Raw genomic sequence first — 13,265 nt, 5'->3', positions numbered from 1 at the left:
TTATTTTACAGAGCATATTTCATCATCATCATCATCATCATCATCATCATCATCATCATAGCCATAGGACGTCCACTGCTGAACATAGGCCTCCCCCTTAGATCTCCACAGATACCTGTTGGAGAGCATATTTACAGGGTAGATAACTATCTGTGCGTTCTTTATTCTAGGTGCAGAATAAAACATAACACATGGATTTTAAATTATTTAATTCGAAATACAATATTTAACACAAATACAATACTTTTCTTAAAACAATATTTTTTTTTACAATATACCCAATTGAATGTTAGGTTCATGGTGAGAAAGAAGAGAAAGAATTTGTACTTTTCAACCAAAGAATGTACCTAAGTAAATTCAGCAAGCAAAAATTACAGGCAAAACACAAAAATAATATCAGAGAGACAACTGATGACAAAAGTGAGTTAAAAAAAATCTTATATCCGAAATAAATGCCAGCAGTTTTGTTATACATATAATTACTTTTGGTTTTGACCTCTCCGTACTTAATAATAATTTGCTAATGGGAAGGTGATTTTAGAACATAGTCAAATTAATGTGTCCTCAGAAGGATTGAAACATTTTTAAGCTTTGCTAAAAAAAGAAAAATAAAAAAATACTTTGTAACAACAAAAAAAAACTAAATCCTTTCAAACTTAGCCGGGTTCGACAAAACAAATTCTTTGTGTCCATAAACAATAGTTTGGCCATACAGACTCAGAACTCTTTGCATCAAGCTCTTCATATCCAGTTTCATTTTAGTGGGATTTACATCGGCTACTATGTGGGTATATAGTTTAACTTCAGTAACGTTTATTAGCCTGTAAATAGTGGTTGAAAGACCTTCCTTTTGGTAACGTATTTTGGATATCATTAAGAGTAGAGCTCTGAAAGAGGAACAAATTGATGAATGACGTGATAGTCCCGGTGACACAGTGGTTTAAAGTGGTTAAAGCAAGCTCTCAAGTATGACTTTGCGGGTTCAATGTCAAGGTTCAAGGTTCAATGTGAGTTTTCTAAGTTAAATGTAGGTACTACATTCTTAGTATATCTTGGACCATGGAGAACGAAAGGGCAGGAGTACATTATAAAGGAAAATCTCCAAGAAAGTAGCGAGTCCAAAACGTCCGGGGAACGAAGATGGACCCTCATACGTCTTCTTTGAAAGCCGTTCATTTTTTGTAAAACCAAACATGAAGGAATCTCGAGGCAATCTGGACTATGTATAAAGTCTGAAATCACCAACTCACATTGGGTAAGCGTGGTAATTACTTAATGCTTAATCTTTCTCTGTGTGCTTTGTAATGATGATAAGGATATTGTTAGAGAAATACCTCTTACCGTTCTTTTCCCATCTTTGTACAGTTGTGTGGAAGTGTGGCATATCTGGCTATTGAACTATTATACCGCGACACGGTAATATTTCTTGACTCTAACCTGAAAAAGGATATATGATGCCTTCAAGCGAAATATCAACAAAGTTATTTTTATCGCAAATCAATTAAACAATTTGTTTGTTTTGATAGAGCAAGTAAATGAAGCTAAAGGTAAATTTTAATAAAATAAAAGCCTTAAAGTCTGACCTGCCATAAAAATCATCGTCCTCTGCGCCCCAATTCCAATAAAAATTAGAGTAGCCATTGACTAATCTATAATGTTGCGGAGTGAGGGCAGTTACACCACCGAAGATGAGTTTATACGGCAGACTGAAATAATGAAACAATATAGTTGTAGAGTAGATAGAAACTAGAAGCATTCAACAAAATTACAGTAAGATCTTAATCTGAGCTAGGAGTTTTATAAAAAATTAAACGACATAAACGCTTAAATGGAAAGAGCCACCAAAGAGCAGCTTCCAAATGCCGGTGCGTACATTTTTCTTATTTATGTACGGCAGGCGTTTGACTCTCATCAGATGTTAGGTGTGATGTAGCTAAAGACCACGCTGACCTACCTCGAAGAAACCTCAGGAACGTTAGACTTCAGTATCAAGTTCAATAACTGCTGATTACAATAACCGAACCATCCGTTGGTTTTCGATTAGAGATTGAAAGACACGATTTACATTAAGTTCTCTTATTGAAAAACAATAGATGAATCGGTATTGTAATCCGCAGTAAACCTATCAAAAATTCCCTTACACATATCCGAAGGATTCAACTGCAGGTGACATATGTGTGGGGTGTTGGTTACAGGAGTAGGGGATGCCTTCGTGCTCCGGGATGAGATCCACGTCGTGGAACACCAGGCAGTCCCACGAGCCGAACCGCTGCGTCTCCAGGAACGCGATGTTGTATAGACTGCCTTTGTTGAACTTCTCTGTACCTATTAGAACAGACATACTCGACCTTTTTTTAATGGGATCGATTTTTGTCATTATACGCCAATGATGCGACGAGAGACAGCGATAATATGCTCGATTGACTAGTTGTCGTCTTTTGAGGGTAGGGCTGCCATCTCGAATTTCGCCAAACCCGGACATACATTTAAAAAACCCGGACATTTGGCGTAAATCGCATATTTTTCCCGGACGAGTACGATTTTTTAAATTCAATGAGATGCATCCTTACATGAAAAGTGTCCGGGTTTTCCCCGGACACTTCTTGAAACCCCGCCCGGACGGCCCCCGGACGGCCTCCAAACGAGGACAAATCCGGGGAAACCCGGACGGATGGCAGCCCTATTTGAGGGCATCAGCCGCCTGTGGGCCGACACAGCCGGGTGTACTATGCCAAATCGAATGACAAATAATCGAATGCCAATTGATCGACCACTATAAATCGAAATTCTAAATACTCGAACATTCATAATATCGAATAGTTATTAAATCGAACATTCAATACATCGCGGAGTCAATATATCGAGTGTTCAAAATATCGAATACCCACCTACCATTAACAATGGAATATATAGTAGAAAAGGTACCGAAAAACATATTAGAGGAATAATTCAGATGGGTAATATGGAAGGAGAGGCTTACCATGTTGTTCAACGACGAATATCCTGTACTCCAGTAACTGTTTTTTAAGCAATGGATGCAAGTGACGAAGGAAAATAGCCAAGTTGTCTTTACGATCCCTGAAACATTCATTTTAATCTGGCATTATTGAAATAACTGAAATGTTGAAAGAATATTTCATATAAACGATTTCAAATCAAAATCATCAAACTTGGCAGCAAGACAGCACGTTTTGAACGTCAGGAATTTACAATAGACAGCCCCCAAAACGCCCACCCTTCACCACTTTCTATGTGTTTTAGCTGGGAAGAAGAAGTGGCGCAACGGACTCCCCAGCAAGAGAACTGCTGGGGCATTAGATTTAATGGGGAAGTCCCTTTAGGGGGCACACACACAGTCGTTCCCTTATATAAAATACTAGCCGTTTTCCCGCGGTTTTACCCGCGTCCCGTGATAACTACTGCCCGTACCGGGATAAAATATAACCTATGTTACTCGTGAATAATGTAGCTTTCGAATGGTGAAAGAATTTTTAAAAACGGTCCAGTACTTTTTGAGCCTATTCATTACAACCAAACAAACAAAGTTTTCCTCTTTATAATATTAGTATAGATTGATTTATCAATGAATGCCATGAAGTTATGTAAAAACACAGTTTAAAACTGACCGGTAAGGTACTATCACAGCTACACGATAGGTTGAACGGCAATGCGCAGGCGCATAGTAGCCCCCAAGCAACACGTGAGGATTCTGTTCTTCTACATACTCCAGATTTGTTTTATTTTTAAGGACTTTTATAGGACCTATTTATTTAAGAGAACATTGAGATTATGGTGCATTTCGTAAAAGTCAATCGATCATAAGGTTAAGCCTGTGGCAGTCAGTCCATGGATGGCTGACAGGTCTTTTTTTTAACGATGGCAAAAATCATGAAATGACCCCTCCTGCTGTCGATAAGTAGCGGTGAGGGAGTGTCAGACTTTTACTGACTAAAAATCCATCGTGTTCCTTACTACCTAGAAACTAGGCATTACTCAATGGAAATAAAAATTTCAGATCACGGCTCAAATGGAGACATTATAATAAAGTAAAAAGAATGGAAAAATCCGGGCGACGTCGGGCCTAAGGCTTAGTTATTAATATATGCAATGTAGACAGTGGAATCAAGAAGGTGAAGATGGTAGGTAGATGGTCAGCCGCCGAATGTTAGCGAACGAGTTGAATGTATTTCCGCAAATATTCACTTTTTCGTTCACATCTAACCGACGCGATGATACGTTGTGTAATATGTACAGACGTTGACATTCGGCGGCTGACAGTCAGTTTGGTGTGAACGCAGCTTTAGTCAGAAGCCAGAAAGTTTGATAACCCGTGGTTAACCCAAGTTGGCTTGTGGAGGTCAGATGGGTAGTCGCTCCATTTAAAACATTGGTGCTCGGCTACATCCAGCTAAATTGAAAGCCAACCTGAATTTCGCTGGGATATGCAGATGATGATTTATTTATTTACGCATAACAAAATACTTATATCCACTGTGATAGATTTCTTACCCAATGTAGTCGTATCTAATTTACAATTGGGCGTGTTTTTCTTATATCTTACAGTTTCATTTTCACCTGTAATAGCGCAATTAATTCCTTGCATTAGCAATTAATGAATATTTTTCTAATTCACATAATAACAAAAGTTATCTTAGTTCATATAATAATTACCAATATTTTTGAAGAACTTTTTCATTGCCATGAACCAATCATATGAAGAGTTGTATCCGATATTGTAGTCTGTAATTTAATTTATTAATTTGTTTTACATTCATCTTTACTTCTTTACTTTACTCTTATCTACAGATACTTACCCATTGCGACTTTCTCACCATTAATTAACGGATATTTATAATAGACTTGTTCATGATGACTCTCATTTTTGTCCGTAGTTAAATAATATATTTTCCTTGGTTTTGTTGCATTATTATTAACTAACAGACCAAAATAACACTCAAGCATGAACAAAACGAACAGAAGCAAGAGACAGCGGACTTGTGAGCAATGGATGCGATGCATGGTGTTCGAACACTTTTGCACATAGGGAGAAGTCGCATTGGTCCTGTTTTATAAGCTGATGTTACTCATGATGTTTGGTTAAAATGCTGCTTTGTTTTGTCAGTTTTTTGACAAAACTGCTGAAGAAGACAAACGCACAGCGCGGGATAGGAAGTGGCTTGCTCTCTCGCTTCCCAGCACAAGTCTGATGACCAGTGAGAGACGCCCCCTTCACCAGCAGTTGAACAGGAACAGCCCTCAAGCTGCGTTCCTTAATAATGGCCCAGAACCCAAAATGCAACATTTGATGTCTTGAAAAGTGTTCAGTAATACATAAGACACACTTTCAGTGTAAATATTTTGTGAATATGGCATTACAGATGTGGAAAGTGTTAAAATATCTTTTTATTTTTATCCGAAAATGACAATGGTAAATGTCTGTTGGTTGTATCTTTTTTTCTTATAACCAAAGACTAAGTTCGTTCTAGAGGATAACCTTCACAAGATGGTACATAAAAATAGTGAGACCTCTTTTGTTTTAAAATGCACGATGTACTCTTAACCTTGTTCATTCTCGTTCTTGGGTATTTCCAATCTGGTGCTATATAGCAATTTAGACGATCTTTTGGCTTCTAACTTACTACATTTCTGATAAGTACTTTTTCATACATTGTTTAACATTTTCTCACAAGAATCAGTACGCACATCTATATCTACTAAATTGCAGAAAAGCCATATATTCCTCGTTCTCACTTTGAGGTCTTTCACCACATCCATTTATGTACAAAATTTACAAAAATTAAGACGGGATAGATGTTCGTAAACTTTTATTAAGCACTTGTTAATTGGAAATATTAATATAAATATTATATTTTTATACTCGGCACAGAAAAAACAAAAATATATTAGTATACGGAGAGATTTTGTCTACATCTCCATCATTCATCACAATTTATATAACAAAGGAGTGCAAAATGAGTCAGATTAGAAGCCTTATTCCAATCGACTACACCAGAAGTCCTAGTTCCCAACTAATTTATTTATTAGGATTAACTTCAGTGAAAAGGAAAACTTCTTTCAAATCAGCATTCTCAAAATTTTTAACCTCCTGAATGCTAATTCACTTGACTAATTAGTTTCTGAATCACATACGACGTCTTCAAGTCAGATCAGGCCTTTAAGATCAGATAGCTGGATATGTCTATGGCGTTCCCATTCCAAATATTCATGGAGGGCCTTAGCTGAGATGGACCTCAATTGCAGCTCCTGTCTGCCATACTCCAAGCTCTTCCCATGAAGACGAACGATATGGTTCATCAGACTCTTCGTGTCCAGTTTAAGTTTCGTCGGGTTTACGTCAGCTAGGATGTGGGTGAATAGTTTTTCTTCCGTCACTTTTATCAGCCTGTATTTCGTGGTCACTAAACCTTCCTTTATGTATAGGAGTCTCGTTAGCATTAGGAAAAGATATCTGTGGACAGAAATATGGAAATTTTATTTGTATTTGAGAGTTGATTTGTGATGACTGATAGTCTCTCGGGGGAGACATTTGTCGAATAGTGGACGTCTTTCGAGTGAGATGATGACGACGCTGAGTGAAAATAGTGTTGTTCACTGACAACAATTTTATTATCCGAGGACATGGTACAAAAATTGTTTACAAAAATAATATACTTTTGGTTTTAACACACAGAGAAAAAGCTCATTCATAACAGTGGTTTAGGGTATAGAGGATACTCATAGGCATAAATATTTCAAATAACTTAGGATGATTTTTTTAAGACAAACATGAAATTACCGTTCCTTTCCAATATCATTCCAAAAATGAGGCAGCGTAGCATATCGGGCCATAGTACTGTTATACCTCGATATTGTGAAGTTTTTTGATTGTAACCTGGAAACCAACATTTTAGAGTAAATAGGTTACTTCTATTCATTTCAGGAATATATGTAATCTAAAAGAAAAAGCCCTCGGGTATAGTATATAATATAGGCCATATTAAGAATACTGGACAATTATTACTTATGTTCACCAAAAAACGATTCTCTCTCTAAAAATTCTCTAAAAGCTACCGTAAAAGGTACACTTTCACTGTACCAATTTTTTTACCTCTTTATAAAAATATTCCCAAAACTACTATCTTTTACCAAAGGTTTCTCTCCCTTCCGTTCTAAAATACATCGCAAATCCTGTTAAAAAGCCACCTCGATAAGCTGTCTAACACTGAAATATTTTTTTGAGTACTCCCAGAAGATTTCGTTCAAACAAAGAAATTGTTCAGTTTCATAACATTAGTCTCAGTCTCAGATATATTATTAAGACCATTTTTAACCTCAACATCTGAGCCATTTTGATCACTTATTCATGTGATCTATGTTCTTAATTTTTTTATAATATATCTGACCTTCGTTGCATATCGTCGTCTTCTCCACCCCAGTTCCAGTAGCAGTTGGAGTACCCGTTGACTGTCTCGTACTGCGCAGGAGTGAGCGACGTCACACCACCGAACAAAGTGTCGTATGGAAGTCTTAAAAAACAAGTAATTAAACGAGAATTTAAAAAAAGTTCATAAGGTTTATTTAATACAGGATAAGCGGAGACTTATTTGATTCATGTCAACTCTGCAGAGGCCCCAGCCCATTTTACAACGTGTATTTGATAACCCTTTTGATAGGAAATCATCAAATCACCCTTCCCACTGTGGGTGCAGTGTGAGGGAATGTCAGACTACAGTCTACTAGACTAGACTGACTAAAACCCATCATGTTCCTGTTAAGTCTTTTATGTACCTGGATCGCGGAACCCCTTTTCGAACAACCCCAAGCCCCAGCAGGCTTTGGCTCCACTTTGATAAACCACGTTTGGATAGTTGACATACTGAACTAATTTCTGTCTTTCGTATTCGTTACCCCTCTTTTCTACTTCTCTCTTAATCTACGCCAGGAGTTTCTGTATACCTACTTGTATTCAAACATTTCGACTGCAGGTGACATATGTGTGGGGTGTTGGTTACAGGAGTAGGGGATGCCTTCGTGCTCCGGGATGAGATCCACGTCGTGGAACACCAGGCAGTCCCACGAGCCGAACCGCTGCGTCTCCAGGAACGCGATGTTGTATAGGCTGCCTTTGTTGAACTTCTCAGTGCCTTATAAAAAAAAGAAGAACGGGAATTGGGAATCGCATCCTTGCTGGCTACTTCTGATCATCCTAGTAGGCTTAAGCAAAAGGACATCGTAAAAACAAATGTGTCGTAGTCGGATTTGTGTTATTTCTCCTCGTACGGCCGACCTCAGAATTATACCTGGTCTCAACAGGCCGGGCCCACTGGCCTCTGCCCAGTAAAGAGTAATAGTGCCATCCACTACAACCATCGCTAGAAGTCATAAAAAGTGAAAATAAATAATATAAGTAGTCCTGTAACCTGAAGGAAAAACTTACACGGATTGAAATTGGATACTGGATATCATAGCCCTGTCCAGACAACCTCTTCTTCACTAAGTTATGTCTTTGTAAATTCTATTTAAGTCCTTCAGTAGCACTTAAATAACACAACTTACCATATTGTTCAATGACAAATATTCTATAGTGTAACCCTTGTTTCTTCAACAACGGATGTATGTAGCGCAGGAAGATAATAAGATTAATTTTCCGATTTCTGAAAAAGGGCCAACATTAAGACGTCTTTCTTGTATCGTAGTCAAAGCTGAAGTTATTATTTTTAATTCTTTTTTATACTTATTTAAGTATATGAAAACATACCGATAAGGCACTATAATGGCGACTCTGTTGATGGGGCGGCAATGCTTAGGCGTATAACTCCCTCCAGGCTTCACGTAAGGATTTAGCTTCTCTACCCATTCTAGATCTATTACCACTTTTTCTACTTCAATTGGACCTTAGAACAAAAATTATGTCGAAGTACTTTTAAGTACTTTTATAGTTAACAGTTCGTAGGACCATGAACATCTTGGCTGTCTTTGAATATCTTTGGCAGTCGTTAAGAGTCAGAAGCTAGTGAGTCTTACAACCAGTCTTAGCAAGGGGTATTGGGTTGTCCGGGTAACTGGATTGAGGAGGTCTGATAGGCAGTCGCTCCTTGTAAAACACTAGTACTCAGCTGCATCTGGTAAGACTGGAAGCCGACCCCAACACAGTTGGGAAAAGGCTAGAGATATGAGTTCTTCTTAGTTTCACTATTTTCAACGTCTCTTTGTCGAGTCTGAAGTTGGCTGAATAGTTGTGCGATAGACTATTTTATTCCTTAAAAATCTCCTACGCAGATTCAAATGTAGCTTTATGAAACTTACGTAGTTTGGACAGGTTCACGTGACAGAAGGGTGTATCGTTTGTGTGTTTAGGAGCTCGGTCATCTCCTGTAAGCGGCAGAAAAGGTTGAGACAGGAAACATTGCTCTTATTAGATAAATGTAAATCAAATCAAACCAGCTGGTTGAAATCGCAAGATACAACTTTACGTGTGATGATGATGTCCTCCTAGCCGATTATCGGCTACGGCGGCTGTTCTCATGTAAGGAGATTAGCCAACTACGCAGGACATATTATAGTGCACGAGCATTTGCGCAGACACAGGTGCACTCACTATTCCTTCACTCTCATAGCCCGATGGGACGGTAATCCGACACGACCGGAGAGAGATCAGGCGCAGGACCGACATTTACGTGCTCTCCGATGCACGGGTGTATCAATCACCAGCTTCCAGGCTCCGGGCTGCTTTGTGAAAGTCTTCTAAAACCCACAAAGCGATTTCGGCCCGACTCGGGAATCGAACCCGAGACCTCGTGCTCAGCAGCCGCACTTGCGACAGTTAGACCAACGAGGCAGTTACTTTACGTGTACACACTATATGAATCATAAATTCCGATGTATGCATGTGTCTCTACGAAAGAAACGATGGATGGATTGTGTGAAAGTAGATATGGCAAGAAAGAATTTTACTTGTAAGATGACGGCAGATAGAAGAGTATGAAAGAAGAAAACATGCTGCGCCGACCCTAAATAAAATTGGGAGAAGGGCAGGAGGATGATGCATGTGTCTCTACAAAACTGTAACTCTACAAAAATTTTGCTGTAAAGCAGCTGCTAACCTATGTTCTTGAAATAGGGTTTCATCGCTATAAACCAGTAATATGACGAGTTGAAGCCATTTTCGTAATCTGGAAATTAAAATAAAATTGGTATCTAAATCATGTATACGTATCAGGTACGTTTTGAATTCTTGCTGTCGACTGCAAATGCCGCGACTATCTAGCTATATAAGTAAAAGAGTAACTTACTCATTGAGACATTTGTCGAGTTTATCAACGGATATTCATAATAACAGTCTTTGCGAGGCAGACCAGGGGCAGTTTTTACTGTAATATTGGCACAGAACTTTATGAAATTCCTGAAGGTATCATCAGCTTCGTGGTTATACTTTGCATATTTTCTTTTGTAATTGTTATACATTAAGTAGGATATTAGGTTTATGTAACATTGAACGACGAAAAACAAGGCCAACGCTTGAAGCCATTGCTTGTAAGTGATTTTCCTGATTAAACACATTTTCATCCTTTAAAATATTTTTTTCACACAAGCACACGTACCGAAATATACATTTTTGAGATGTAATATAACAAAGAAGTAATCTTTCAAGAGTAAGCAGTCATATATTTTCAGTAAAGTTTGGAAGCTGTTTATTGGCTGTATGACTGATGCTGTACGCCCAATTCGTTTATCATGATTCTCATTTAATAATGAGGAATTTAGTTACACAATAAATGTAAATAACATAAAAATAAGGTATGACAATAATAGACAATAATGATATGACAGAAGTTTTTTTACTGACTGAGGAGGATATTTCTTATTGTTCTGTATTTCTGATATGTATTTTATTGGAAAACTAGCGCGAACAAAATAACTGAGTACATACATAAGTAGGAATTATCTTCTTCTGCTATCGGTAAGTGGTTTTCCCGCTGGGTTTCGGGAAATTGATATTTTTGCATTGATAGAAATAAAAATACACGCAGGCAAAAACGCTGCTTAAAAAGTAACATGACAGCATCAGAGGCCAAGTGACTTTAATTGGTTGATGACAGTTGTGCTTTCGAGCAGCGAAATTTATTTTGTCTCATTATCATAAAAAAGGACTCAAAATATACCAAATGATTCGTGTTAAAAGTTGGGATATAATAAAGGCTTACAGCCTGAGACAGTGCTGTGCCTGTCTCATAGTCTCCGGGATGCATTCCCGGCATTTCTTATCTTGCCCGAGAAATGACCCCGCGAATAAGAAATAGTGGATCCCAGATTCGACTCCTACTACAGTTAAAAAATAACGGTTTCGCAAAATTTGTGAGAAAAATGTAGAAACCTGAAAGTAGTGAAACAAAAACAAGGCTTTCCTTTTGTAAATTATTAGGAATGTTTCATGGATTTCGAATTAATTAAGGTGTCGTTACGATGATTCTGTAACGACCGTGTCCTGTCTTTGTAAGTATTCTTGGAGCAGTTCGATGTATCATTTTAATCTTATATCTAACCCTTGTACGTTTTTTTGCACAGTATTCAAAATTATGGGAATGGAGTTAATCAGTACGATGATTGAAAACAAAGAGGATGGCCGGATGGCTGACAAACATTAGTACAGCATTATAGAAAGTTGTAACCGACATTTTAGTCGCTCAGCTTCCAAATTAATCGCACTCGGAGGAACAGTGCGTGTGTTGAAAAATCGTATGTTTCAATGTTATTACGAAGTGGTTGAAATGATAAAATACTGCCGAGTGGTAGCTGGGAACTAGAATATATCCGACACGAGCACTTGGACCGAAGTGTCTCGACGAGCTGATGGGTTATACTTATTTATGAGAAAAGTTGAAAATGTATGATGTTTAAATGCGTGAGTATTTCTGCCTTTTTGACTTTACAAGCTCACAAAATCTAGAATAGTACACTGATCTAAAATATAAAAATGAATCGCAAAATGTGTTGGTAAGCGCATAACTCAACAACGTCTGGACCAATTTGGCTAATTCTTTTTTTGTTGTGTTTGTTATTGTCAGGAGAAGGTTCTTATGAAAAAAAATAGGGTAAAGTAGAGAAGTCAGTTGACGGGAGCGAAGCCGCGGGCAAAAGCTAGTAATAGAATAAAGACACGGATATTTGCTTACGTGCTTTCGATTTATCTCGCTGGAACAAAATCGGACTGTCCTATGAAGTCAACAATATGTTGATAAACGCTAAACGCCCTGGAGAGACACACTGTTTTTGAATGTTTCTCTGATATGAGATATTTTGGCAATTTGGTAGGTACTTTAGTAATGAATAAGTGTTTTAGTTATTAATCATCACATCACGTGAATCTACGAAAAGTGACGGTTCAAGCACATTCTTTGGTAGCTACTTATGCCCCGCATTTCTGTTTAAAATCAAAAGTAATTTGTTCAAAGTAGGCTGAAAATAAGCCTTTTTTGAAGGTCAAGTTTACATAGAATAAAAGACATCCCCCACAAACTCCCGCCCTTCACCACTCTTTATATGTTTTTGCTGGGAAGAAGAAATGGTGGATCAAACTCCCCAGCTACGCAATTCTGTGTGGTTTGAAGAACCGAACTAGGTACTAAGTATCCAAAATAAATAAAAACAAGTCTTACTGTTCATTCACAGGAAATTCTTCTTGGCTACTGAGTTAATATTATTAAGCAAGTCAAAGAGGATACAGCATGTATTATATTGGACCTCATTTTAAGACAACATGGGATTTTCTTAAATCCAAAAAGTATCATAAGGAAACTTACATAGATTCTAGTTTAATTTGGTATTTCTTTGAAACCGTCATGATAAGTCAAGAAATTAACGAAAATGATTTTTCCTAACTTTTTTTATCCTGTTGTTTAGATAGGTTTAGGTTTAACTTGAAAATTAAAAATCTATCCAAGTTTGGATTAAGGATGTAGATATATATTTTTGTTATATTTTTACGATTTTAGTTTTGTATTAGTTTATTGTTTATGTATTTTTAGAATATTTGTTAATTTATGATTTAATAAATAAATAACAAAACAAGAGTAAATTTTGAGTATAATTTCGTTGGAAGATAGTGTTATCGTACCAACATTTACTAGATATAATAAGTAATAATATATAAAAAGTCTTGGAAGTCACAATTAATGTGGCTGTCAGCTTCATTCCTAGCAAACTTGAAATACGCCTGCATTATCTGTTCGAGTGGTACGAAGTCACAAACACACAAACTTTCACCT

General features: G+C 37.3%; 2 protein-coding genes and 1 long non-coding RNA gene across 3 annotated transcripts; 1 reads left to right on the top strand and 2 right to left on the bottom strand.

The window, feature by feature from the left end:
- Positions 1-192: 192 nt before the first annotated feature.
- Positions 193-5,460, bottom strand: LOC110380515 (beta-1,4-N-acetylgalactosaminyltransferase bre-4). The gene is made up of 9 exons (XM_049850761.2): positions 4,815-5,460; positions 4,672-4,740; positions 4,510-4,575; positions 3,627-3,762; positions 2,981-3,078; positions 2,142-2,325; positions 1,584-1,706; positions 1,342-1,437; positions 193-887 (listed from the first exon to the last, which is right to left on the bottom strand). Exons 1-9 carry the CDS (start codon positions 5,017-5,019, stop codon positions 641-643), a joined length of 1,224 nt encoding a protein of 407 aa, XP_049706718.2. The 5' UTR covers positions 5,020-5,460; the 3' UTR covers positions 193-640.
- A 360-nt stretch (positions 5,461-5,820) lies between these two features.
- LOC126056844 (beta-1,4-galactosyltransferase 4-like) lies at positions 5,821-10,791 on the bottom strand. Its single transcript, XM_049851202.2, has 9 exons — positions 10,293-10,791; positions 10,104-10,172; positions 9,307-9,372; positions 8,759-8,894; positions 8,557-8,654; positions 7,961-8,144; positions 7,404-7,526; positions 6,797-6,892; positions 5,821-6,469 (listed from the first exon to the last, which is right to left on the bottom strand). Exons 1-9 carry the CDS (start codon positions 10,564-10,566, stop codon positions 6,163-6,165), a joined length of 1,353 nt encoding a protein of 450 aa, XP_049707159.2. The 5' UTR covers positions 10,567-10,791; the 3' UTR covers positions 5,821-6,162.
- Positions 10,792-11,094: 303 nt separating this feature from the next.
- On the top strand, positions 11,095-13,062 carry LOC135118146 (uncharacterized). The gene is made up of 3 exons (XR_010277385.1): positions 11,095-11,493; positions 11,566-11,902; positions 12,670-13,062. It is a non-coding gene; the product is annotated as an uncharacterized LOC135118146 (long non-coding RNA).
- The last annotated feature ends 203 nt before the right edge of the window (positions 13,063-13,265 follow it).

The sequence above is a fragment of the Helicoverpa armigera genome, chromosome 18 (assembly GCF_030705265.1).
Source record: "Helicoverpa armigera isolate CAAS_96S chromosome 18, ASM3070526v1, whole genome shotgun sequence".
In the NCBI taxonomy this organism is placed as follows: domain Eukaryota; kingdom Metazoa; phylum Arthropoda; class Insecta; order Lepidoptera; family Noctuidae; genus Helicoverpa; species Helicoverpa armigera.
This window is presented reverse-complemented; position numbering and strand designations above follow the sequence as displayed.

Excerpts from the sequence above, each read along its gene's own strand:
- LOC126056844 (XM_049851202.2), bottom strand. The coding sequence starts at position 10,566 with ATGAAAATGTGTTTAATCAGGAAAATCACTTACAAGCAATGGCTTCAA. Across the intron at positions 9,373-10,103 it reads ACCCTATTTCAAGAACATAG|GAGATGACCGAGCTCCTAAA; the intron begins GTTAGCAGCTGC and ends TGCCGCTTACAG. Across the intron at positions 7,527-7,960 it reads GTCGAAATGTTTGAATACAA|ACTTCCATACGACACTTTGT; the intron begins GTAGGTATACAG and ends TTGTTTTTTAAG.
- LOC110380515 (XM_049850761.2), bottom strand. The coding sequence starts at position 5,019 with ATGCATCGCATCCATTGCTCACAAGTCCGCTGTCTCTTGCTTCTGTTC. Across the intron at positions 2,326-2,980 it reads ATTCGTCGTTGAACAACATG|GTACAGAGAAGTTCAACAAA; the intron begins GTAAGCCTCTCC and ends CTGTTCTAATAG. Across the intron at positions 1,438-1,583 it reads GACGATGATTTTTATGGCAG|GTTAGAGTCAAGAAATATTA; the intron begins GTCAGACTTTAA and ends ATCCTTTTTCAG.